At 34.8% G+C, this 27,322-nt stretch overlaps 2 protein-coding genes across 2 annotated transcripts in view; both read right to left on the reverse strand.

The window, feature by feature from the left end:
- Nucleotides 1-27,322, reverse strand: part of LOC129743304 (uncharacterized) — a 535,624-nt gene that overhangs the window by 131,467 nt on the left and 376,835 nt on the right. The window lies entirely within an intron of this gene.
- Nucleotides 548-17,189, reverse strand: LOC129743400 (glutathione S-transferase D7). The gene is made up of 5 exons (XM_055735424.1): nucleotides 16,790-17,189; nucleotides 16,329-16,538; nucleotides 1,407-1,548; nucleotides 1,088-1,339; nucleotides 548-1,009 (listed from the first exon to the last, which is right to left on the reverse strand). Exons 2-5 carry the CDS (start codon nucleotides 16,526-16,528, stop codon nucleotides 947-949), a joined length of 657 nt encoding a protein of 218 aa, XP_055591399.1. The 5' UTR covers nucleotides 16,529-16,538; nucleotides 16,790-17,189; the 3' UTR covers nucleotides 548-946.

Consider the following 27,322-nt stretch of genomic DNA (forward strand, 5'->3'; position numbering starts at 1 on the left):
TTTTTTGCTTTCATTTAAATATTTGAGAAAATTTTAAAGAAAACAACATAAATCGAGAAAATTAGCAGAACAGAATAAAATTTAAAACTTCACTAATTTTAACAAATAAGATGAAAAAGTTACAAAATAAACAAAACTGAAAAAATTAACCAAATATCAACCTTAAAAACTGACCCAATTGAAAAATAGACGACATTGAAAGATTTGCCCAAAAATAAAAAATTGATAATCCTTCACAAAACTAACATAAATGCAAAAAAATTCTTGAAAATTATAGTAATTGAGAAAAAAGACAATATTAAGAACAATTCCAAAAAAATAAAACGGAATAAATTGACCATATTGATAAAATTAAAATAAAATTTGATAAACCAACAGAAAAAACAAAATTGGCAAAATTGACAAATTAGTCAAAATTGACCAAATTATCAAAATTTACCAAATTGACAAAATTGGCCAGATGACCAAAATTGACACTCCCAAGTGTCTATAAGCGCCAAAGAAAAAGAAAATTATCAATATTTTGTTTTAACATTTATTGCTTTTACTTTGCGAGGTGTCACTACAATTAATGCTATAGAGGTTACTGATTTGAACTTTTATACAGTAGGTACAAATTTCTTAATACAACTACAAACAGTTAAAACAATCTATGTACTTAGATGAACTATTTTCTCATTTTTCATAAAATAAGAAGCAATATCAGTAAAAATGAATTTAAAAATTTAGAAACGTGCATCGAACCAAAATCGCCAAAAGAAAGAAGTTCTTGTTCTTGTCTTGGTGAGTTGGTCATTGTTTTTTTTGCATCTCGCAACAACTGAACAACAAAACTGAAATTTTCAGTAAAACTACACTAAAAATAAATTTACTCTACGTTTGTTCTTGTAGTAATGTTCAAAACAATATCGATATTTGGTCATCATTTCGTTAATCCTAGAGTATTTTACTGTTTCAGTTTTGATCGGAACAATCCGGCCAAGGTTTCGGCTCCGGTTTGGTTGATGTCCTGCAAGGGGAAAAAAGACGGTGTTACCCAATTTTCTCACGAACTCCCGGAATCCATCAATCCATCAATTCACATTACCTGATAGCCGTACGGTTCCAGCTCTTCCTTGCACCGGAGCAGCCAGGCTCGCACCTTCGGGTAGGGTTGCATTTCGAAGCCAAAGGCCTCGATCTGGGACACGGTCACGCACAGAGCAATGTCTGCGATCGTAAAGTGATTGGCCGCTGCCCACGTGTACTGTTTGAGCATGGCCTCGAACCATCCGATGGCTTCGGCCAGTTTGGCTTTCTTCGTTTGGTCCAGGTGGGCACCCATCTGGATGGTGGGGAACTTTAAGAAAGAAAGAAAAAAACGAGATTAGGAATGTGACCTGAATGCTGAAAAAATGGACACTTACAAAGTACTCATAGACCCTCTGGTAGAGAGTCCCCAGATCGAAATGGAGCCGCTGGTCTACGATTGCTCGGGAACGGAAATCTTTCGGGTAAAGGTTTTCGTCCTTCCCGTAAGCCGATACTAGGTAAGATAGAATAACGCGACTGAAAAGAAAGTATTTTTTAGGAATGAAAAATTTGCAATGAAAATACAAAGGATTAATGTGAACCTGTTTTTAATCACCAATCAACATTTTGAAATCATACATCAGCAAAAACACAGAGGACCGATTATTAAAACTGATGATTACTACTCACATCAAGAAAGGGTTTTTTCAATTGCATAATTCTAGTTGTAAATGAAAAACACCCATTTAAGAATGAACACAAGTCACGCTATTTTGAAATTTTCCCTCACCTAAAAATTTCTATTGTTATCCACGAAACGTAACAAGTTGCCTGCCTTCGGCATCCTACCTTCGCTGAAAACCGATATGAATGGAAAACCGCAGAATCACCCCTGCTTACGTGGCCAGGACTGAATACTTTGAAGCAAAATTACGTCCTTCCGTTTATAAATAGAACACTACAATCATCAACTATCATTCAAGAGAAAGCAGTTGCTAGTGTTTTTATCATTTTTTCCCCAGTCTTGTCTTTGAATTTATTTCAAAAGGAAAGGGATTCATTCTCCTAATCAAAATGGTGAGAAATCCGTCAGCTGTTTCCGAGGCGATGCGGGACACTGTACATTTCGTGACCTTATCCATATCCTTGGAATTGCTCTGTACGATCTAGCGTGCGGTTAATGGTGAGTCTAGGTGAAGAAGCAATGTCAGTCCGAATGGATTATCAGTTCCTAAGTCATTCGAATAGTCCGAAGAGTTAAAAATTTAATTCATACACCTGAAGCTAGGTCGTATAGTACAAACCAGTAGCTTTATTGAAGCTTTCGTCACCAATAACCGTAACGTAGCTATTGATTGCCCTGTCGACTAGAAACATGTTCCCCCCTAAATAGTAACATATTCATACAAGTAAAAGCGATATTGAAAACCAGCAAAACCGCAGGAATATAAACAAAAACACGAGTGCAACCAGGCCCTCCTCCCCACCTTCACTGAATAATAGAAACTGTGCTATGTGAGTAAAGCAAAAGAAATTATCAGAAAGATTCAGTTTTAAACTAAACAAAATAAATTAAAAATCAATATTCGAATAAAGCACTCAAAAAAAATTTCAAAAATTTCAAAAATGACAAAAATGACAAAAATGACAAAAATGACAAAAATGACAAAAATGACAAAAATGACAAAAATGACAAAAATGACAAAAATGACAAAAATGACAAAAATGACTGATCGATCTCATCGAAAATGGTCACCGTAAATTCAACGTGAAGTTAGCCCCTCAATTGTTTTCATGTTAGTGTTTTGCTGAGTGTTGCCAATTAATTGATTTTAATGTAAATTTGCTGTTATGTTTGAGCGGGAAAAAGTGTAATGCAAGATGTATGTGAAATAAATGATCTCTTCTGGTTTATTCGTCGACAAATCGAGACACATTTTTCTGCCATCCGAAAAATGGTCAACAACCAACATTTGGTGCCGTGACCAGGATGTAGGAGGCTTTCGCCAGGAGTTAATCACCCCTGCTCTGCGCTAAGCAATCCTGCCCTGGATAGCCCTACGACGAACCTAGCTACCGTACCTGATCATCGGAAAACATTTGCCTTCAGAACCTGCCTAGCGACGATCCAAACCACCCTCCAATCAACCGATAGCGCTTGTTCCTGCCCCATCATGCAACCCGGATGGATGGTACTGGTGTCAATGGTCCGACACCAGCCATCCGGGACCTGCCGTACTGGCTGCCAGTCAGTGCTTGTCCCGAAATTAAAAGCGCAAGGTGTACGTGTCCCAGAATCGGTTCATTATCATGATCCCTACCCAAAATTGGACCGCCGTTGCATCGCAGTTCCATCAACGTTCGAAGTCACTCTGTTGCCGACTGATCCTGTCCAGTTCCCGTTTTGCGTCCCGCTGGCTGCCAGCCAGCTCTTTGCCGTGAGTCGGTAACACGAATCGTTATACCCCTGACGATTGGTCCAAACTATCTCCCGCTTCAACGTTATTCTGATGCTGAAGCAGGTTGCTGATCGTTCCTGGTCCGTTGTATGTACCTACCGATCGGGCCTTATGTTTTCGATGATCCGTGAGCAGTTTTTCAATCCAGCCTGTGAGTACCGAACCGATGAATCCATTTATCCACATCGCAGAAAATGCCTTTCCCACGACGATCGCGCCAAAGATAGCTGTAAAATGGTTTTGTATTTGTTGTGAAGATCATTACCAAAACAAATTTAGAGTTACCAGCTATAAAACAATCGTTTTAGGTGGCCGGTATGATCGATCTCATCGAAAATGGTCACCGTAAATTCAACGTGAAGTTAGCCCCTCAATTGTTTTCATGTTAGTGTTTTGCTGAGTGTTGCCAATTAATTGATTTTAATGTAAATTTGCTGTTATGTTTGAGCGGGAAAAAGTGTAATGCAAGATGTATGTGAAATAAATGATCTCTTCTGGTTTATTCGTCGACAAATCGAGACACATTTTTCTGCCATCCGAAAAATGGTCAACAACCAACAATGACAAAAATGACAAAAATGACAAAAATGACAAAAATCACAAAAATGACAAAAATGACAAAAATGACAAAAATGACAAAAATGACAAAAATGACAAAAATGACAAAAATGACAAAAATGACAAAAATGACAAAAATGACAAAAATGACAAAAATGACAAAAATGACAAAAATGACAAAAATGACAAAAATGACAAAAATGACAAAAATGACAAAAATGACAAAAATGACAAAAATGACAAAAATGACAAAAATGACAAAAATGACAAAAATGACAAAAATGACAAAAAATGACAAAAATGACAAAAATGACAAAAATGACAAAAATGACAAAAATGACAAAAAATGACAAAAATGACAAAAATGACAAAAATGACAAAAATGACAAAAATGACAAAAATGACAAAAATGACAAAAATGACAAAAATGACAAAAATGACAAAAATGACAAAAATGACAAAAATGACAAAAATGACAAAAATGACAAAAATGACAAAAATGACAAAAATGACAAAAATGACAAAAATGACAAAAATGACAAAAATTACAAAAATGACAAAAACGACAAAAATTACAAAAATGACATAAATGACAAAAATGACAAAAATGACAAAAATGACAAAAATAACAAAAATTACAAAAATTTCAAAAATTACAAAGATTACAAAAATTACAAAAATCACAAAAATCACAAAAGTTACAAAAATTATAAAAATTACAAGAATGACAAAAATTACAAAAATTAAAAAAATAACAAAAATTACAAAAATTACAAAAATTACAAAAATTTCAAAAATTACAAAAATTACAAAAATTACAAAAATTACAAAAATTACAAAAATTACAAGAATTACAAAAATTACAAAAATTACAAAGATTACAAAAATTACAAAAATGACAAAAATGACAAAAATTACACAAATTACAAAAATTACAAAAATAACAAAAATTACAAAAATTACAAAAATTACAAAAATTACAAAAATTACAAAAATTACAAAAATTACAAAAATTACAAAAATTACAAAAATTACAAAAATTACAAAAATAACAAAAATTACAAAAATTACAAAAATGACAAAAATTACAAAAATGACAAAAATGACAAAAATGACAAAAATGACAAAAATGACAAAAATGACAAAAATGACAAAAATGACAAAAATGACAAAAATGACAAAAATGACAAAAATGACAAAAATGACAAAAATGACAAAAAATGACAAAAAATGACAAAAATGACAAAAATGACAAAAATGACAAAAATGACAAAAAATGACAAAAATGACAAAAATGACAAAAATGACAAAAATGACAAAAATGACAAAAATGACAAAAATGACAAAAATGACAAAAATGACAAAAATGACAAAAATGACAAAAATGAAAAAAATGACAAAAATGACAAAAATGACAAAAATTACAAAAATGACAAAAACGACAAAAATTACAAAAATGACATAAATGACAAAAATGACAAAAATGACAAAAATGACAAAAATAACAAAAATTACAAAAATTTCAAAAATTACAAAGATTACAAAAATTACAAAAATCACAAAAATCACAAAAGTTACAAAAATTATAAAAATTACAAGAATGACAAAAATTACAAAAATTAAAAAAATAACAAAAATTACAAAAATTACAAAAATTACAAAAATTTCAAAAATTACAAAAATTACAAAAATTACAAAAATTACAAAAATTACAAGAATTACAAAAATTACAAAAATTACAAAGATTACAAAAATTACAAAAATGACAAAAATGACAAAAATTACACAATTTACAAAAATTACAAAAATAACAAAAATTACAAAAATTACAAAAATTACAAAAATTACAAAAATTACAAAAATTACAAAAATTACAAAAATTACAAAAATTACAAAAATTATAAAAATTACAAAAATTACAAAAATTACAAAAATTACAAAAATTACAAAAATTACAAAAATTACAAAAATTACAAAAATTACAAAAATGACAAAAATGACAAAAATGACAAAAATGACATAAAATACAAAAATTACAAAAATGACAAAAATTACAAAAATGACAAAAAATGTCGAAAATTACAAAAATTAAAAAATTACAAAAATTACAAAAATTACAAAAATTACAAAAATTACAAAAATTACAAAAATTACAAAAATTACAAAAATTACAAAAATAACAAAAATTACAAAAATTACAAAAATTACAAAAATTACAAAAACTACAAAAATTACAAAAATAACAAAAATTACAAAAATGACAAAAATTACAAAAATTACAAAAATTACAAAAATTACAAAAATTACAAAAATTACAAAAATTACAAAAATTACAAAAATTACAAAAATTAAAAAATCACAAAAATCACAAAAGTTAAAAAAAATTATGAAAATTACAAGAATGACAAAAATTACAAAAATTAAAAAAATACAAAAATGACAAAAATTACAAAAATTACAAAAATGACAAAAATTACAAAAATTACAAAAATTACAAAAATTACAAAAATTACAAAAATTACAAAAATTACAAAAATTACAAAAATTACAAAAATTACAAAAATTACAAAAATTACAAAAATTACAAAAATTACAAAAATTACAAAAATTACAAAAATTACAAAAATTACAAAAATTACAAAAATTACAAAAATTACAAAAATTACAAAAATTACAAAAATTACAAAAATTACAAAAATTACAAAAATTACAAAAATTACAAAAATTACAAAAATTACAAAAATTACAAAAATTACAAAAATTACAAAAATTACAAAAATTACAAAAATTACAAAAATTACAAAAATTACAAAAATTACAAAAATTACAAGAATAACAAAAATTTCAAAAATTACAAAGATTACAAAAATGACAAAAATAACAAAAATTACAAAAATTAAAAAAATTACAAAAATTACAAAAATTACAAAAATTACAAAAATTACATAAATTACAAAATTTACAAAAATTACAAAAATTACAAAAATTAAAAAAATTACAAAAATTACAAAAATTACAAAAATTACAAAAATTACAAAAATTACAAAAATTACAAAAATTACAAAAATTACAAAAATTACAAAAATTACAAAAATGACAAAAATGACAAAAATGACAAAAATGACAAAAATGACATAAAATACAAAAATTACAAAAATTACAAAAATGACAAAAAATGTCGAAAATTACAAAAATTAAAAAATTACAAAAATTACAAAAATTACAAAAATTACAAAAATGGCAAAAATTACAAAAATTACAAAAATTACAAAAATTACAAAAATTACAAAAATTACAAAAATTAAAAAATCACAAAAATCACAAAAGTTAAAAAAATTATAAAAATGACAAGAATGACAAAAATTACAAAAATTACAAAAATTACAAAAATTACAAAAATTACAAAAATTACAAAAATTACAAAAATTACAAAAATTACAAAAATTACAAAAATTACAAAAATTACAAAAATTACAAAAATTACAAAAATTACAAAAATTACAAAAATTACAAAAATTACAAAAATTACAAAAATTACAAAAATTACAAAAATTACAAAAATTACAAAAATTACAAAAATTACAAAAATGACAAAAATGACAAAAATGACAAAAATGACAAAAATGACAAAAATGACAAAAATGACAAAAATGACAAAAATGACAAAAATGACAAAAATGACAAAAATGACAAAAATGACAAAAATGACAAAAATGACAAAAATGATAAAAATGACAAAAATGACAAAAATTACAAAAATGACAAAAATGACAAAAATGACAAAAATTACAAAAATGACAAAAATGACAAAAATGACAAAAATGACAAAAATGACAAAAATGACAAAAATGACAAAAATGACAAAAATGACAAAAATGACAAAAATGACAAAATTGACAAAAATGACAAAAATGACAAAAATGACAAAAATGACAAAAATGACAAAAATGACAAAAATGACAAAAATGACAAAAATGACAAAAATGACAAAAATGACAAAAATGACAAAAATGACAAAAATGACAAAAATGACAAAAATGACAAAAATGACAAAAATGACAAAAATGACAAAAATGACAAAAATGACAAAAATGACAAAAATGACAAAAATTACAAAAATTACAAAAATGACAAAAATGACAAAAATTACAAAAATTACAAAAATGACAAAAATTACAAAAATTGACAAAAATGACAAAAATGACAAAAATGACAAAAATGACAAAAATGACAAAAATGACAAAAATGACAAAAATGACAAAAATGACAAAAATGACAAAAATGACAAAAATGACAAAAATGACAAAAATGACAAAAATGACAAAAATGACAAAAATGACAAAAATGACAAAAATGACAAAAATGACAAAAATGACAAAAATGACAAAAATGACAAAAATGACAAAAATGACAAAAATGACAAAAATGACAAAAATGACAAAAATTACAAAAATGGCAAAAATTACAAAAATTACAAAAATTACAAAAATTACAAAAATTACAAAAATTACAAAAATTACAAAAATTACAAAAATTACAAAAATTACAAAAATTACAAAAATTACAAAAATTACAAAAATTACAAAAAATACAAAAATTACAAAAATTACAAAAATTACAAAAATTACAAAAATTACAAGAATAACAAAAATTTCAAAAATTACAAAGATTACAAAAATGACAAAAATAACAAAAATTACAAAAATTAAAAAAATTACAAAAATAACAAAAATTACAAAAATTACATAAATTACAAAATTTACAAAAATTACAAAAATTACAAAAATTACAAAAATTACAAAAATTACAAAAATTACAAAAATTACAAAAATTACAAAAATGACAAAAATGACAAAAATTATAAAAATGACAAAAATGACATAAAATACAAAAATTACAAAAATGACAAAAAATGTCGAAAATTACAAAAATTAAAAAATTACAAAAATAACAAAAATTACAAAAATTACAAAAATGGCAAAAATTACAAAAATTACAAAAATTACAAAAATTACAAAAATTACAAAAATTAAAAAATCACAAAAATCACAAAAGTTAAAAAAATTTTAAAAATGACAAGAATGACAAAAATTACAAAAATTACAAAAATTACAAAAATTACAAAAATTACAAAAATTACAAAAATTACAAAAATTACAAAAATTACAAAAATTACAAAAATTACAAAAATTACAAAAATTACATAAATTACAAAATTTACAAAAATTACAAAAATTACAAAAATTACAAAAATTACAAAAATTACAAAAATTACAAAAATTACAAAAATTACAAAAATTACAAAAATTACAAAAATTACAAAAATTAAAAAATCACAAAAATCACAAAAGTTAAAAAAAATTATGAAAATTACAAGAATGACAAAAATTACAAAAATTAAAAAAATACAAAAATGACAAAAATTACAAAAATTACAAAAATGACAAAAATTACAAAAATTACAAAAATGACAAAAAATGTCGAAAATTACAAAAATTAAAAAATTACAAAAATTACAAAAATTACAAAAATTACAAAAATTACAAAAATTACAAAAATTACAAAAATTACAAAAATTACAAAAATTACAAAAATTACAAAAATTACAAAAATTACAAAAATTACAAAAATTACAAAAATTACAAAAATTACAAAAAATACAAAAATTACAAAAATTACAAAAATTACAAAAATTACAAGAATAACAAAAATTTCAAAAATTACAAAGATTACAAAAATGACAAAAATAACAAAAATTACAAAAATTAAAAAAATTACAAAAATTACAAAAATTACAAAAATTACATAAATTACAAAATTTACAAAAATTACAAAAATTACAAAAATTACAAAAATTACAAAAATTACAAAAATTACAAAAATTACAAAAATTACAAAAATGACAAAAATGACAAAAATGACAAAAATGACAAAAATGACATAAAATACAAAAATTACAAAAATTACAAAAATTACAAAAATGACAAAAAATGTCGAAAATTACAAAAATTAAAAAATTATAAAAATTACAAAAATTACAAAAATTACAAAAATGGCAAAAATTACAAAAATTACAAAAATTACAAAAATTACAAAAATTACAAAAATTAAAAAATCACAGAAATCACAAAAGTTAAAAAAATTATAAAAATGACAAGAATGACAAAAATTACAAAAATTACAAAAATTACAAAAATTACAAAAATTACAAAAATTACAAAAATTACAAAAATTACAAAAATTACAAAAATTACAAAAATTACAAAAATTACAAAAATTACAAAAATTACAAAAATGACAAAAATGACAAAAATGACAAAAATGACAAAAATGACAAAAATGACAAAAATGACAAAAATGACAAAAATGACAAAAATGACAAAAATGACAAAAATGACAAAAATGACAAAAATGACAAAAATGACAAAAATGACAAAAATGACAAAAATGACAAAAATGACAAAAATGACAAAAATGACAAAAATGACAAAAATGACAAAAATGACAAAAATGATAAAAATGACAAAAATGACAAAAATTACAAAAATTACAAAAATGACAAAAATGACAAAAATTACAAAAATGACAAAAATGACAAAAATGACAAAAATGACAAAAATGACAAAAATGACAAAAATGACAAAAATGACAAAAATGACAAAAATGACAAAAATGACAAAAATGACAAAAATGACAAAAATGACAAAAATGACAAAAATGACAAAAATGACAAAAATGACAAAAATGACAAAAATGACAAAAATGACAAAAATGACAAAAATGACAAAAATGACAAAAATGACAAAAATGACAAAAATGACAAAAATGACAAAAATGACAAAAATGACAAAAATGACAAAAATGACAAAAATGACAAAAATGACAAAAATGACAAAAATGACAAAAATGACAAAAATGACAAAAATGACAAAAATGACAAAAATGACAAAAATGACAAAAATGACAAAAATGACAAAAATGACAAAAATGACAAAAATGACAAAAATGACAAAAATGACAAAAATGACAAAAATGACAAAAATGACAAAAATGACAAAAATGACAAAAATGACAAAAATGACAAAAATGACAAAAATGACAAAAATGACAAAAATGACAAAAATGACAAAAATGACAAAAATGACAAAAATGACAAAAATTACAAAAATGACAAAAATGACAACAATGACAGAAATGACAAAAATGACAAAAATGACAAAAATGACAAAAATGACAAAAATGACAAAATTAACAAAAAAAAACCATAAATTCCATAAATTAAAAGAATCACACAAACGACAAAAATGACATCATGTGCTAAATACCGCAAAAGATTCTGGATCATGGAATGAAATAAAGCGTGGATTTCCCTACCAAACCCTTCATATGGATTAACTAATAAGTCTTATTACGGCCTTACCTATAACATGATTTGAAAGTTGCTACTCTTATCTTATTACATTGTGTAATACGGAAGTTATACAATATAAATGCTTAAAATAGTAGAAAAGGTTGGATCTATCCAAATAAATTTTCGTTGTTTTCGACTAGAACTTATTCCCTCGGTCCGGACCCGCTATCGTTTAGATTCCTTTTGCACTCCCTCAACGAGGTTTCAGCATTCTGTAACAAAGCACATTCCACTCCGGGATCTTCCGCCAGTCACTTACTCAAACATTTTCCACTGCTTAGATCTAAAATTTTGAGTTTAACTTCAATTAAATTTAAAATTTTGATGGACGAAAACAAAACACGAGCGTCGCCCAAAAGTCATGGCTTACTTCTCCCAAAAATGACAAAAATAAAAATAAAATGATAAAAATGACGTAAATTTCATTATTTTAATTTTTTTAAATTTTTAATATTTTTGTAATTTTGGTTTTTTTTCTGTTTAGTACAAAATTTCACGTCATTCCGTGAAAAGTGGAAAGGGTCATTTATTGATTTGAATCATCTTGTAGCATCAAAACATATTTGTGAACAAGATTTCTTTCCACAACTGTTCGAGTTATGTCGTATAACATGTTGGTTTTGTAAGGAAACTCCCGGTTTCAGAAATTGCATTTGCTAAAATAGATCATCTCACCATGTGTACGATATTCCAAAATTATCACAAAAAAACTGTATGAGTTCTGTCGTTTATTCTTTGCACTTTGTATGGGGGCTACCCGTATCAAAAGCTTCTTATGTCAAATCAGGCTTGTAAACCAATTCCTAGAAATAAAAAATTTTGAACACTGTTTGCGTTGGTCCTATTTATAGTTGATTTTGTATAGGAGACTCCCCCCCCCCCCCTTTCAATAAAATTTGAGGTTCTTGAAACAATCTCACAAACCATCCATGGCCCAAAATTAAAAAAAAAACTCGGGTAGAAAAATAGACGTCATTGTGACCTTTTGAGAACAGCTTAAATGAAGTCCGAAAGAGCTGAAATTTTTCCCAAGTCAGGTTTATAGGCCAACCTACAAGACGCGGTCACATTAGTATAATAGGTTGCTGAAATCACAGAAAAATCTATAATTTTATGAAATTTTGAGCAAATTTTCGTCACAAAGTCTGTGTCACAGAGCACAGAATTTTGAAAATATTCACATATTTCTCAAATGATATTTTTTAAAAATTTGATCATTATCTTAAATTATATTTTATTTGACAACATAAAATTTGAATTTTTCATTTTATTTTAAAATTCATAATAGCAATGATGATTTTTAATGATTTTTGTGAAAAAACAATGTTTTCATAACATTTTTTTAAAGTAATGCTATTTCCGTTACAAAAAAAACATCACAGAATTTCTGGGTTAAATCACAGAAAGTCAAATTTTTTTCACAAAAACAGATTCTTTTTTTGGGAACCTTGCTAGACTACACTTTATACACGGAAAGTAAAAAAAGGTAATATTTTCCCAAATAAAAAGGTAAAGACTCGCGAAATCCAAAAAGGTAACTTTTACCTCGTCAAGGTGAAATTCACCTCGCAAAGAGGTAATGTTTGCCTGAACCGAGCTGGTAAAAAATGTAAATCCAAAAAGGTAAAACTTACCTCGTAGCAAGGTGAAGTTTACATGAATCGAGCAGAATCAAAAGAGTACAATTCACCGAAAAAAGGTAAATCCAAAAACGGTACTTTCTACCTCTTCGAGGTAAAACTTTTCTTGTAGCGAGGTGAAATTGACCTGGGTTGAACTAAACAAATCTGTAAAATTCTCCTAAAAAAAGGTAACCAGCTTCTGAAACCGTTTACTGAGGTTGAGAGAACAAGTTTTTCATTCGTGCGCAAAATGTGAAAATCGGAACAAAAAGGTAAATAAAACCTCAATTTTATTTAGTTTTGCAAGTTCTCATAAACTTTGCTTTCATTACAGATTGGCTCAGTGAGTTTCGAAGTTCTTTCCACATAATTCCGGAACAGCCACAGGCAATTCATGTTATCCCCCAGCTAGCCGGACGAGTCAAACGGAAAAGAACATGAGTGTGCTAACCTAAAGTATCCGGCCGGACAAATCCGGGCTAGTTAATGTGAAAATTTGGCAAAATCCAGGCTTGAAAGCTGGCGACTGAAAATCTGGGCAATGTCCAGATAAATTTGGTCGAAACCCAGGAATGACTTAACTAAAATCAAGAAATAAAAACTTGAAAAAAGGTTTTTTTTGCATCAAAACTCATCAGAAGATTTTAAATAGAATTTCAGGCTTCTAAATACCCTTTTTTAGTTTTTTTAAATAAAATTTGCTCAAAAATTTCTATTTGGATGCATAAAAAAAGAAATTTACAACACAATTTATTTTTTTTCTGTTTGATTTGGCAAACAAAGGGAAAAAATCCAGGCTTTTTCAATGAAACCCGGGCAATAGAGCCGGACCGGACTTTTCACAAACTTTGCATTGAATAACAATATTTTTTATTGAAAAATAGGGTAAAATTCACTGTTTTGCTAGGTGAATGAAAAAAAAAGTTAGAATTCACCTTTTATGCAAGGGGAATGAAAAAATGTTAAAATTTACAGAGAAAGATGAGTAAAAAAATTACCTCTACTTCTCGGTAAATTTTACCTTTTATATTTTCCGTGTACAATTTCAAAAATCAAATCTTGAATGAATCTTTGTCTTTTTTTAATTATATGCTGACAAGCCAGAACAGAACTTTTTCCGGCAGGGAAATGAGAAACCTGTATAATGTACTTTTTTGGTCAGTGAATCCCAAAAAGGTAAAATTAACCTTTTTGCAAGGTGAATGAAAAAAAGGTAAAATTCACCATTTTCTAGAAGAATGAAAAAAGGAAAAATTTCCATTTAGTTAGGTGAATGAAAAATGGTTAAATTCACCTTTTTGCTAGATTAATGAAAAAAATTTAAAAAAAATTACCGAGATAGATGGTTAAAAAAAAGTCACCTCTCCTTCTCGGTAAATTTTCACATTTTTTTAATTTTCGTATACAATTTCAAAAATCAAATCTTTAATGAACTTTTGCCTTTGTATTTTTTTGTTATAAGGTGACAAGCCAGAACAGAACCTTTTTAGTCAGGTTTATAAGAAACTGGTATAATGTTTCTATTTGGTCAGATAATCCTGAAAAGGTAAAATTCACCTTTTTTCTAGGTGAATGACAAAAGGTAAAATTAATCTATTTGCTGAGTCAGTGAAAAAAGGTAAAATTCACCTTTTTGCTAGGTGAATGAAAAAAGGGTTTAATTCACCTTTTTGCTAGGTGAAAAATTAACCTTTTTTCTAGGCGAATGAAAAATAAGGAAAAAATCGCCTATTTGTTAGTTGAATGAAAAAAAGGTAAAATTCACTTTTTTGTTAGGTGAGTGGAAAAAAGATAAAACTTGGATATTTGCTAGGTGAATGAAAAAAGGTAAACTTCACCGTTTTGCTAGATGAGTGAAAACAAGCTGATTCACCTTTACGCTAGGTGAATGAAAAAAAGTTAAAATTCACCTTTTTGCTAGGTGAATCAGAAAAAGGTAAAATTCACCGTTGTTAGGTGACTGAAAAAAGGCGAAATTCACCTTTCTGCTAAGTAAATAAAAAAAAGGTAAAATTCACCTTTTTGCTAGGTGAATGAAAAAGAGCTATAATTTACAGAGTAAGATTGGTAGAAAAAAGTTACCTCTACTTCTCGGTAAATTTTACCTTTTTTGATTTTTCGTGTATGATTTCAAAAAACTAATCTTGAATGAATTTGAGTCTTTGTTGTTTTTTTGTTATTTGGTGACAAGCCAGAACAGAACCTTTATAGTCAGGGAAATGGAAAACCGGTATAATGGTTAGTAAATCCCAAAAAAGATTAGTTTACCATGTTGCAAGGTTGCCGAAATCACAGAAAAATCTGTATTATCACAGAATTTTGAGCAAAATATCGTTCCAGAATCTGTGTCACAGATCACAGAATTTTTGAAATTTTCACAAAATTCACAGATTTTCTAAGATTTTAACAGATTTCCAAAATTATAAGTTTCTTCGTCACTTTCGACTTTTTATTTCTGACACTGAATCTTGAAAATATGAAGATAAGGTAATGTACATTGATTTTTTTCTATTTAAAATGTCAGTAATTTCTAATTTTTTGATGTTTGACATGATTTCCCAATAAACTTCTAAGAAATAGCGTCACAGAAAACCGTCACAGAATTTTAGGTTCAAATCACAGAATTCGAGAATTTTTTTGACAAAAACACAGAATTTTTTTCGGCAATCTTGCCATGTTGATGGGTGAATGAAAAAAAGGTAAAATTCACATTTTGCTAGGTAAATAAAAAAAATAAAATTCACCTTTTTGCTAGGTCAGTGAAAAATGAGGTAAAATTAACCTTTTTTGTTAGGTGAGTGGAAAAAGGTAAAATTTACCTTTGTGCTAGGTGAATAAAAAAAAGTTAAAATTTACCTTTTTGCTAGGTGAGTGAAAAAAGGTAAAATTCACCATTTTGCATTGTGAATGGAAAAAAAGGTTCAATTCACCTTCTTGCTAGGTGTGTAAAAAAAAGTAAAATTTACCTTTTTGCTAGGAGAATGAAAACAAGGAAAAATGCATCGTTTTGCTAGGTGAATGAAAAAAGTTCGAATTCCGAGAAAGATAAGTGGAAAAATATCACCTTTGCTGCTCGGTAATTTCACCTTTTTTTTTTATTTTCCGTGTACAACTTCAATCAACCTACAATGTTTTACCACAAAGTTTCATTTTTCATTCAAATGATATGATAATTTCGAAATGATGAGGAGAGATAATACAGTCTGTTGTTTTCAACTGTCCAATTGCGTTATCGCAATCAAGTTATCGCAAGCTCCAATTACCTACCTTTCCCACAGTACCAGCCCGTGGTCGTCGAGCGTCGGCACCGTATGCTGCGGATTGAGCTCGATAAAATCCTGCCGCAGCTGTTCGCCCTCCATCACGTTCAGCACCTTCAGGTCCAGCTCGACTCCAATCATCCGGGCCAGCAGCAGCACCGAACGGCAGGGCGGCGAGGGTGGCAAATAGTACAGGACCGGGGTCATCGAGCCGTGTCTGGGAGGAACAATTCTTTTAATAGGATTAATCGGGAAAATCGGAACTTCCTTCGGCGCGTTAAATAATTTAATCAACACTTCCGATTGCGCACTAAATGGCAATTAATCAAAGCAGCTAGTGCCTATGATGAAGTGAAGAGAGTGAGTTGGTAAACACGCAACAGGACACGCAAACACGATTTACGCGACAACGCCTACTTAGCAGCCGAGAGGCGTGAAATTTTTTAAAATATCAAACTTATCACTCACTTGCCGAACTTGGACTGGATCACGGTAACACTTTCGATACAGTTCCCCAGTTTGACGGATTTTCTTCAATTCGATCCGTGATCCTCCTTCGATGCCGTCCGCTACTCTACTGAAACCCCTCGTGGTGTGAGTAAACAGCCAATTCCTGGTCACTGTCTACTTGCGAGGAAACCCCAAATCCCAACTATTTACCGGAACGAGACAAAAGCAGTGAACAGTTGCCCTGCGATGATAATAAAGTACTGTAGAAGGAAAACGCCGTTTTTCCCAAGAAATCATGCGACTTGTCTTTTGAATTTTACCCCGCGCGTCACGGTCCGATATCGAAACCTTACCTCGCGGCGCGGAATTTCAACGAAGTGCCTCTGTATGTAGGTCCGTTCAAGTTAGCGGAAGCCGAACAAAAGCCATCGGGCGACCTGCCTTGCTGGAAGTATCCTACACAGTAAACGAAAATTACCGAGTTCGGTAATTATTTTACCGAAATCCTAACATGTGGAGATCGTTAAACTGTTCGGTAATTTTTTCATGGCTGAGAAGTGACAGCTGTCAAATATTACGGACCTTTTTCGGTAAAAAATTACCAAAACTCGGCTGATCATCTGTCAAAATATTGACAGTTGTCAACATGACAGATCGTTATATAACCGACCAATCGGTATTGTTGAACCGAAATGACTTTAATTATTACCGAAAGGCCGGTAATTTTTAACTGAAAAACTAAAAAGGTCGGTTATATAAACCAAACAACTGGTAGACTTAACCGAAAAACCTGTAACGATTACCGAAATACCTAAAACTATTACCGAAATACTTGAAATTTTTTACCGAAATACCTGTAATTAATATCGAAATACTGATATTTTTTACCGAAAAAACTGTAAAAGTTCGGTAATATTTACCGAACAATCGGAAGAGTTTACCGAAATATCTGTAATTTAAACCAAAAAACCGGTCAGTTTTACCAGATAAATTCAAAAAGTTCGGTAATGTTTACCGAAAAACTGGTAATTTTCACAAAATTCCTCCAATTTTTACCGAAAATTCGGTTGTTTTTACCGAAAAATTGATTTTTTTCGCCGAAATATCTGTTATTACCGCAATGCCGATAATATTTACCAAAAACTAAATTTTTCACTAATTTTTACCGAAAACCGTAAAACGTTCCGTAGTTTGGTGTACGTAACCAGCATACTACACGAGATGATTTGAGTCTCGAATATCATCTCATGTAATATGCTGTGCATCATAAGCTGAAACTACCAAACGTTTTGCGGTTTTCGTTAAAAATTACCGAAAAAAATATTTTTTGCTAAATACTATCGCATTTCTAGAAGACGCCTCAATAGCAGAGGCTCAATCTACAAATAAAAATGAGGAGCTGGATCAAAATATTTTTACTTTATTTTCTGTGTTATGGCAACATGGTACCGTCTCGTGGCTTTCCAAGGATCCCCTCCTCCACATTCTGTGGACAATGGCCATCTGCCACAGGTGACTGGAGGAAGGTTGTCACAGCCACGGGACCTGGAAGTAAAATTAATTTTTTACTAAAGTGCGGAAAATAAACTCATCCGATGTACCTTTACTGGAGCTGCGATCAAATTAGCAATCCATTCCATGCGAAGCGCCGCGGTGCTGGCGATGTCCCAAATCCGATCGTCTATGTGCGTTCAAGTGCATGCATGGAGGCCACCGAAGCAAAAAAAAAACTGCTGCTTCATTGCTCAAAACACGCGAAACCGAAAATGCCGAGCAATGGCGACGACTGGCCGGGTAAAAGATACCCATCACACTCGAGCACACGAAAGTAGTCGAAACGATTAATTCCGGTTGCAAGAATGAGAAGGAAGACCCGGAGTGCGAAAAAATGACAATCGAATTTTGACGTTCGTCTTGTTTGCAGTTTGATCTCGGTGATTTTTTACCGAAAATTGATGGCATTGAGATTTGTTTACATTAAAATATAAGAACTTCGGTAAGTCAAGAGCCGATTTACTGAACTCGGTAAAAACTAAACGTCAAATTGATCTATTACCGAAAATTTTCTAATTACAGAACTAGTTCTGTAAAATAAATTACCGAACTCGGTAATTTTAGTTTACTGTGTACTAATACACTGGGCGCCCGCTCTTATACATGGAACAGACTAACGACCTTCCGGGGGACGTCCTGCCGGTGACGTCCCCCCAGCTAGATGGTTCTTTTATTTAACTTATAATGCATGTTATTATTTTTAATAAATGCGGCTGCTCCTCACTGTTGTTCCAACGAAAGGGGATGGCGACAAACGAGGAGCCACCCTCTTCTTCCGGGCACCTGCATCAAGGTGTCCTACTCTTTGGAATTTCAACTGCAGCACATCCCGGACCTACATACACACCGTGGGCATGAAATCAACCAAAACACGGCCACCCACCACCTACTAAGGTTCCGTGTGTTTGGGCTGGTTTCCTAGCGACCTGGGTGCTGTTTTTCTTTCTGTTCAGCTTTGTTCTACTGTTCTGTTAGCCCGTGTAGCTTCTTCGTACCAGTAGGTGCACAGTTGTTCTGGACTAGGATTTTCGAAGGAAAAAATTCAAGCATGGTTGCTCTTTTTTCCAATTATTCGTCCGACAAATGGTCGGGATTCGACCAGACCGAACTGAACGCCATCAGCATTTTTTCGAGGTAATTGAACTTTATGTGCAAATATTTTCATCAAGAGGCTAAATCATTGGTGTTTATTAACCAGAACTGATAGTTTTTAATGCAAGGAATTGTTTTTAGTTTAACATACTCACTTTATCGATCTAAAATAGGGATTGTACGAGATTCCATTTCGGTTGTTTTTAAATTTTCTAATGGCGCTCAGTTCGGTCTGGTCGAAGCCCGGCCAAATATTGAAGAAATTAAAAAAAACTCAACATTAGCTACTGAATAGAAACTGTTTTCTTACTAGACGTACCGGTCCATCCAGGACCGAAATAAAAAAAATCAAACCATTAGGAATCAAATGAACATGTGTGCGTTCAAAACGACTGTAATTATTTTTTGTGGTTTATTGATGTCAATGAACTTGTACTTCTACACACGTTTAGGCTAGCTAACGGTAGACAATGTGCAACTCGAGACCTCATACACCCAACCTTCGGGTAGTGGTCATATCACCTTTTGTCTGCAACTGATTCTCTACCTCCCCGTGGTGCTAGCTGGGGTGCGAGCAACCTTAGCGGAGATCGGGTACCCAACCCCGGTGGATGCTTTGGTCGCATGCAGACTGAGTCAGGGGGCTTCGTCCGCGTTTGTTCTCCATGTCAGGGGCGGCGTGCGGAGTGCAACAACGTCCTGATGGTGTTCGGGACCCAAAACAGCAACATCACGACGGTCCTCCTGCGAGATAGTGGGGTTAGCTGCGGGCCTTGCGAGCCCGTGACTACAAAAAAACATAAGCATCGAACAACGAACAACAAATTTCGGATGGAAATCGGCAAAGACCCACGCGACGAAAAGGGACTAGCGATTGGAAACTTGGAACATGGAACTGTCGATCTCTAAATTTTGTGGGCAGTACCCACGTGCTCTCCAACGAATTGAAGAGCCGCAAATTCGACATCGTAGCGCTGCAGGAGGTATGCTGGAAGGGCTCTACGGTACGAACGTACCCAGATGGTCGTGCCATCTACCAGAGCTGCGGCAACACACACGAGCTTGGAACAGCTTTTATAGTGATGGGAAAGATGCAAAAGCGCGTGATCAGGTGGTGGCCGATCAACTCATGAATGTGCCGGTTGAGAATCAAGGGCCGGTTCTTCAACATCAGCATCATCAACGTGCACAGCCCTCACCTCGGAAGTACCGGTGACGACAAAGACGAATTCTACGCGCAGCTGGAGCGTGAATACGACCGTTGCCCAAAACATGATATCAAGATCGTCATCGGGGATTTCAATGCTCAGGTCGGCCAGGAGGAGGAATTCAAACCGACAATTGGAAGGTTCAGTGCACACCAGCTGACCAACGAAAACGGCCTCAGACTTATTGATTTCGCCGCCTCCAAACGAATGGCCGTAAGTAGTACCTTTTTCCAGCACCGCCTCCCACACAAGTACACCTGGAGATCACCGTACCAAACTCAATCACAGATCGACCACGTTTTGATCGACAGCCGGCACTTCTCGGACATCATTGACGTCAGATCCTGTCGGGGCGCCAACATCGAGTCGGACCATTATCTGGTGATGGTGAAGATGCGCCCAAAACTCTCCGTAGTGTACGCGAAACCGGCGCCCGCCTCGGTTAAATATCGCGCGACTGAAGCAACCTGAGGTCGCGGCAGACTACGCGCAATCGGTCGAAGCAGCGCTGCCGGCAGAGGACGAGCTTGACGAAGCCCCTCTCGAGGACTGTTGGGATACCATCAAAACAGCCATCAACAGTGCTGCGGAGAACATCATCGGTTATGTGGAGCGATCTCGACGGAACGACTGGTTCGACGAGGAGTGTAGGAGGGTGATGGACGAAGAGAATGCCGCGCGGGCGGCAGTAGTGCAAAGAGGCACCCGTCGAAATGTGGAAAATCACCGACAGCGGAAGAGGCAGCGAGTTCGACTTTTCCAGGAGAAAAAGCGCCGCCTGGAGGAGGAGGAGCTCCAGGAGCTGGAGCAGCTGCATCGTTCCCAAGAAACACGAAAGTTCTATCAGAAACTCAACGCATCCCGCAAAGGCTTCGTGCCGCAAGCCGAAATGTGCCGGGATAAGGACGGGGGTATCCTGACGGACAATCGTGAGGTGATCAAAAGGTGGAAGCAGCACTTCGATGAACACCTGAACGGCGCACATGCAGGAGATCAAGACGGTGGGGGAAGGTACATCGCCGGCGTAGCCAAAGACGAAGAGGAGCCACTCCCAACGATGCGTGAAGTTAAGGAAGCCATTCGCCAGCTGAATAGAAACAAGTCGGCTGGGAAGGATGGCATCGCAGCTGAACTCATCAAAATGGGCCCGGACAAGTTGGCCGATTGCCTACATCGGTTGATAGTCCGGATATGGGACATAGAACAGCTACCGGAGGAGTGGAAGGAGGGGGTAATATGCCCCATCTACAAGAAGGGCGACAAATTGGACTGTGAGAACTACCGAGCGATCACTGCCCTCAATGCCGCCTACAAAGTGTTGTCCCGAATCCTACTCCACCGCCTAACGCCACAATCAAACAGATTCATGGGAAGTCATCAGGCCGGCTTCATGTAGGGACGACGGACCAAATCTTCACATTACGGCAAATCCTCCAAAAATGCCGTGAACACCAAGTCCCTACGCACCATCTATTCATCGACTTCAAAGCCGCATACGACACGATCGACCGTAACGAGCTATGGAAAATCATGGACGAGAACGGCTTTTCCGGGAAGCTGATCAGACTGATCAAGGCGACGATGGATGGAACGCAGTGCTGTGTGCGGATTTCGGGTGAATTGTCGAGTTCATTCGAATCGCGCAGGGGGCTTCGACAAGGTGATGGTCTATCCTGCATGATGTTTAACGTGGCGCTAGAAGGTGTTATTCGACGAGCGGTGGGCGAAATGCGGGGCACGATTTTTAACAGATCCAGTCAACTTATCTGCTTTGCCGATGACATTGATATAGTCGGCAGATCATCTGCAGCGGTGGAGGAGATCTACCGCAAACTGAAACGCGAAGCAGGAAGGATTGGGTTGATGATTAATACGTCCAAGACGAAGTACATGCTGGCCTGCGGATCCGAGACCGACCGAACCCGCTTGTCCAGTAATAACAATGTCACAATCGACGACGACGAGCTGGAGATAGTCGAAGACTTTGTCTATCTCGGCTCACTGGTGACCGCAGACAATGACACCAGCCGTGAGATCCGGAGGCGAATTATCAGCGGAAGTCGTGCCTACTATGGACTCCACAAGCAACTGCGGTCGAGAAGACTTAGCCCTCGCACGAAGTGTAACCTGTATATGACGCTTATTAGACCGGTTGTTCTCTACGGGCACGAGACATAGATATTGCTCGAGGAGGACCTGCGTACACTCGGAGTATTCGAGCGACGAGTGTTAAGAACCATCTTTGGCGGCGTACAGGAGAACGGAGTGTGGAGGCGAAGGATGAACCACGAACTCGCGCGACTCTACGGCGAACCCAGTATCCAGAAGGTGGTGAAGGCTGGCCGGATGAGCTGGGCAGGACATGTTGCGAGAATGCCGGACGACTGTCCTGCAAAACAGGTGTTCGCTACGAATCCGGTAGGAACAAGACGAGCGGGGGCGCAACGAGCGAGGTGGTTAGACCAAGTGGAGCGTGATCTGGCGAACGTGGGGTGCCTGAGAAATTGGAGAACGGTTGCTATGAATCGAGTGAATTTTAGGAATTATTTTCGTCAAGTTATGTCGTGAGACGGAATACTATGTAAATAAATAAAAAAATAAACGTCTACACACAGAGAAGAGGTTGCAGAATTTCTGTTCTTCAAAGATAACTCGATTGGCTGTACCAGCATTCGCATAGAAACTTGTTGAGATTCGCCTCATCGTAGCAATCGATGAATGAGATGACTAACAAAACACGTATAAATAAAATAATAAGTAAATAATTTTACCATAGATATGGTTTTTATATGAACATAGCGCGAAGTTAGTTGGTTAAAGTTTTCTAAAATCTACCACAAAGTAGCGACAAAAACCTCTCCTTTCCACTGCTCAAGGTGCTGCTCCAACAGGTTAGTGGTACAGGTTCCATCGCAGCAGTAGTTCTTCTGCGAAGTGGTAAAAACCGTCCTAATCAATACTGGACACCAGCAATCTCTCTGACGGCGTTGGTGGCAGCGGCAGAAGCAACCAGCATCCCCAACTCCGCACGTAGTCCACCGTGCTAAAGCAGTAGCAAATCAACAACGGCGAACGAAGGAGGAAAGCCAACCAGGAATACCGGAGCAATTCCGAGGATGACTTCGTCAGGTGTTTCTCGGGGGTTTAAAGAAAACGAGAACGAACCAAGCAAAAGCTTCCTTCCTTCAACGCAGCTTTTGCGGTCCAAGCCAGTCGAAACTTGCACGAGTCTACAGCTAGAGCATCGGGGTTTGAATACGACCGTAGGTGAGAAGAAATTTAAGCTGATTTGTGGCGACAATGCTACGGCAGACAGCACACAACTCTGGAAAGCAATTCCGGATTTGGTGAAGACAGAAGAACGAAAGCTATTCGCAACTGGTGACTGCAATACGAATAAATAGAGTTTCACTCAATACGGTCCTACTGCAGGTTGAAACTTTCGCAAACTTGGAAGACATTCCGGGAGAGCTGATGCTGAAGAACATCGAGCATTTCTTGAAGGGCGATGCTTTGTCCATCGTGATAGTATTCAAACTTGGTCAACATTCAAATCAGAAATCCGCAAGGATTTCCTTCCAAGCAACTACTCCTAAGTCTTTCGAGTAGAAACCTATCATCGTTTCTACCTGTGTGAAGCCACGACACACCTTTGGAAGAAGGAGGTGCCAACAGAGAAGAGAGCAGAGGTCATCCAGAAATCCCACGATTAGGCTTCTGCAGCAAACCGGGTTCCGGAAGACTTGGTCGAATGTTCAAGCTCACTTTTACTGGCCGAAGATGATGCAGGACGTAGCGAAGTACGTTATGCGTTGCGACACTTTAACGGTTTGAAAAACGCCACCTACAATGTTGATGATCCTGGTGGTCGTCGTCGACTGGGTGGCCAAGTTTTTGGAGCAGCAGATCTTCCTGAAATTTTCCAGATTTCGGATCGTTTTGTCGGACAATGGAAAGCAGTTCTTGTCGGCATCGTGAAAAGCACTAAAATCTCGCACATGCAGGCCTCTATCTTTTGCCCGATGGTCAATAATACAGAGAGGGTCAAAAGAGTATTCATTACCTGTATTCTTTCGCTGGTTAAGGGTGTTTTTTTTTCTTTTTTTTTTTTTTATTACAAGATGGAAATTTGACTTCAAACCATAACAGTCGGGTGTTTGCTGCCGTGAGTGGGTTCGTCCCACTAAAACCACCTTGGGCTTCGTGTGCCAGATGTGCCCCTTGGTTTCACCCTATGATACTACATCAAGGGGTAGGCTGTGCTCATGCACTTATACATCTCACCCTTTTCCTCTTTCTCAATTTTTCCTTGATCATCGTTCTGCTTTATTTTTTTTCTCCTTTTTCCTCCTTCTCCTTTTCCTCTACCGCCAACTGCAGACTGGTACGGAAGACCCCGAAACGTATGCCGGTTAGGTAACGCTTTCATAATAACTCACGCCCGTCACAGCATCCACTATCCCGGGGACCTCGAAACGTGTGCCGGTTAGGTAACGCTTTCAAAGTAACTCGCGCCCGTCACAACAACCACTTTCGCAGGATTTCTAACCACCAAGGCATGGCCGATTGAGAAACTACCAAGCTAGAATCCCGACACGACCACCCCGAATGGTATCTCCGCTTCCTTTTGCTGCAGGAAAGATCGTAGCTGAGTACGTGAGACCTTTTAAGTTCCACCACACGTATGAGTCCAGATTGGGGTTAGACCGCGCCCTAAGATCGCGTTGCTTTTGAATTGAAGTGTCATACGAGACCCAAGAACTTCCATTAGCTTGTCAAGTTTGGTTGACTATCTCGCTCTCTCCGTTCATCATCTTTCCTGATTCTTATCAGATCGCGCATGATTTGCGAGATTTTGTCGACGATAGCACGCCACTACTGTTCGTCGCGACACATTTCACTTACTATGTTTTCAGCGTTCAAATTTTGAAGTTGTTGACGCCTTGAATTGAACCTGGGGCAGACAAAGATAGCATGTTCTGCCGATTCCTCCGTCTCTACGCATTCCGGGCAATAAGGCGAGCTGATAAGCTTAAACCGATGAAGGTATTGCTTAAAGCACCCATGACCCGAAAGGAACTGCGTCAGGTAGAAGTTGACCTCTCCATGCTTCCGATTTACCCAGTCTGAAAGTCTCGGGATTAGCCTATGCGTCCATCTTGCGTTGTTCGATGCGTCCCATTGCTCCTGCCACTTGAGCATTGATGCTGCTCGTTGAATTTTACGCACTCCTCTAACAGCTCTTGCTTTGTAACATTCCATATCCTCCGCCAGAGTTATGTCGATGGGAATCATGCCCGCGATGACAAAAGCTGCATCTGCTGAGATGGTCCTGTACGCACAGGAAACTCGCATGGCTATCAACCGATGTGTGCTCCGTAATTTGGATCTGTTGCGCTCTACCTCTATCGCGGAGCTCCAGGCCGCTCCTCCGTATCGTAGTTTCGACAGTGCTACGCTCGCAAGGAGACGTCTTTTGCTACTCATTGGACTATGGCAGTTCGGCATAATCCAGGCCAATGAATCGATGACTTTCGATGCACTTTCACAACAGTATTTGACATGTGCACCAAAACTTAAGCGATTGTCGACCATTACTCCAAGGTATTTCAGCTGCTGTTTTGAAGATGTCGTGTGCCCCCCAACAGTAATCTCCATGTGCGGCACAACTCTTTTATTGGTCACGAGCAGAACTTCGGTTTTTTGGTGAGCTATTTGAAGCTTAACTCCCTCCATCCAGATGCCAACCCTTTCTACGGACACCGCTGCAAGGTCTTCTACCTCCTCAATGGTTTCGCCAGTGATCATGAGCACGATATCGTCAGCAAATCCGACTATCTGCACGCCTGCTGGTAGTTTCAGCGTTAGCACCTCGTTATACATGGCATTCCAGAGCACAGGTCCGAGTATGGAACCCTGTGGAACACCCGCTGTTAGGGCAGTAGATCGTAACCCAGTTTCGGTTTCGTAGGACAGGACTCGATTTTCGAAGAAGCTTCCTATTAGCTTGCAGAGGGTATTGGGAACACGCATCCTGTGAAGCGCTTTGGCAATCGCTTCCCAGCTGGCATTGTTGAAGGCATTCTTAACGTCGATTGTCACGATGGCGCAGTGACGAACACCTGTCCGCTTCTTTTTATATGCGCGCTTCGCGTACTCTGTCACCATTCGGATGGCGTCCACCGTAGATCTCCCTTTTCGAAAACCGAACTGTCTGTCCGACAGTCAACTTTCGCTTTCTGTGCTGATAATAACTCTGTTGAATATTATCCTCTCCAGTAGCTTACCAAGGGTGTCCAGCAGACAAATGGGTCTGTATGATGACGGGTGCCCTGGGGGTTTCCCAGGTTTCGGTAGTAGCACCAGCTTCGCCGTTTTCCACAAATTGGGAAACGCTCCCTCGTCGAGACACTTTTGTAGCACCACTCTGAAAGTATCCGGAATGGTCTGTACCGCCACCTTCAGCACTGCATTTGGGATTCCGTCCGGACCAGGGGCCTTATTCACCGCAAGTTTCTTAGCAATAGCCACAAGTTCCTCATTCGTTACTGGCTCGATGTCGTGGGAACCCGCTTCGTACGGGGTAAGTGGCCACTGCGTCGGGCCATGCTGCGGGAAAAGATGTGCAACGATCTCTTTCAGTTTTTCCGGACACTTTTCAGTCGGCGACCTTGGGCCACCGAATCTCGCCAGTGCA

Source organism: Uranotaenia lowii, chromosome 1 (genome assembly GCF_029784155.1).
Source record: "Uranotaenia lowii strain MFRU-FL chromosome 1, ASM2978415v1, whole genome shotgun sequence".
NCBI lineage: Eukaryota > Metazoa > Arthropoda > Insecta > Diptera > Culicidae > Uranotaenia > Uranotaenia lowii.

Coding starts and splice junctions, on each gene's coding strand:
- LOC129743400 (XM_055735424.1), bottom strand. CDS start 16,528: ATGACCCCGGTCCTGTACTATTTGCCACCCTCGCCGCCCTGCCGTTCG. Junction 1,549..16,328: donor GGGCTGGTACTGTGGGAAAG/GTAGGTAATTGG, acceptor CTTTCTTTTCAG/TCGCGTTATTCTATCTTACC. Junction 1,010..1,087: donor TGGAACCGTACGGCTATCAG/GTAATGTGAATT, acceptor TTCCCCTTGCAG/GACATCAACCAAACCGGAGC.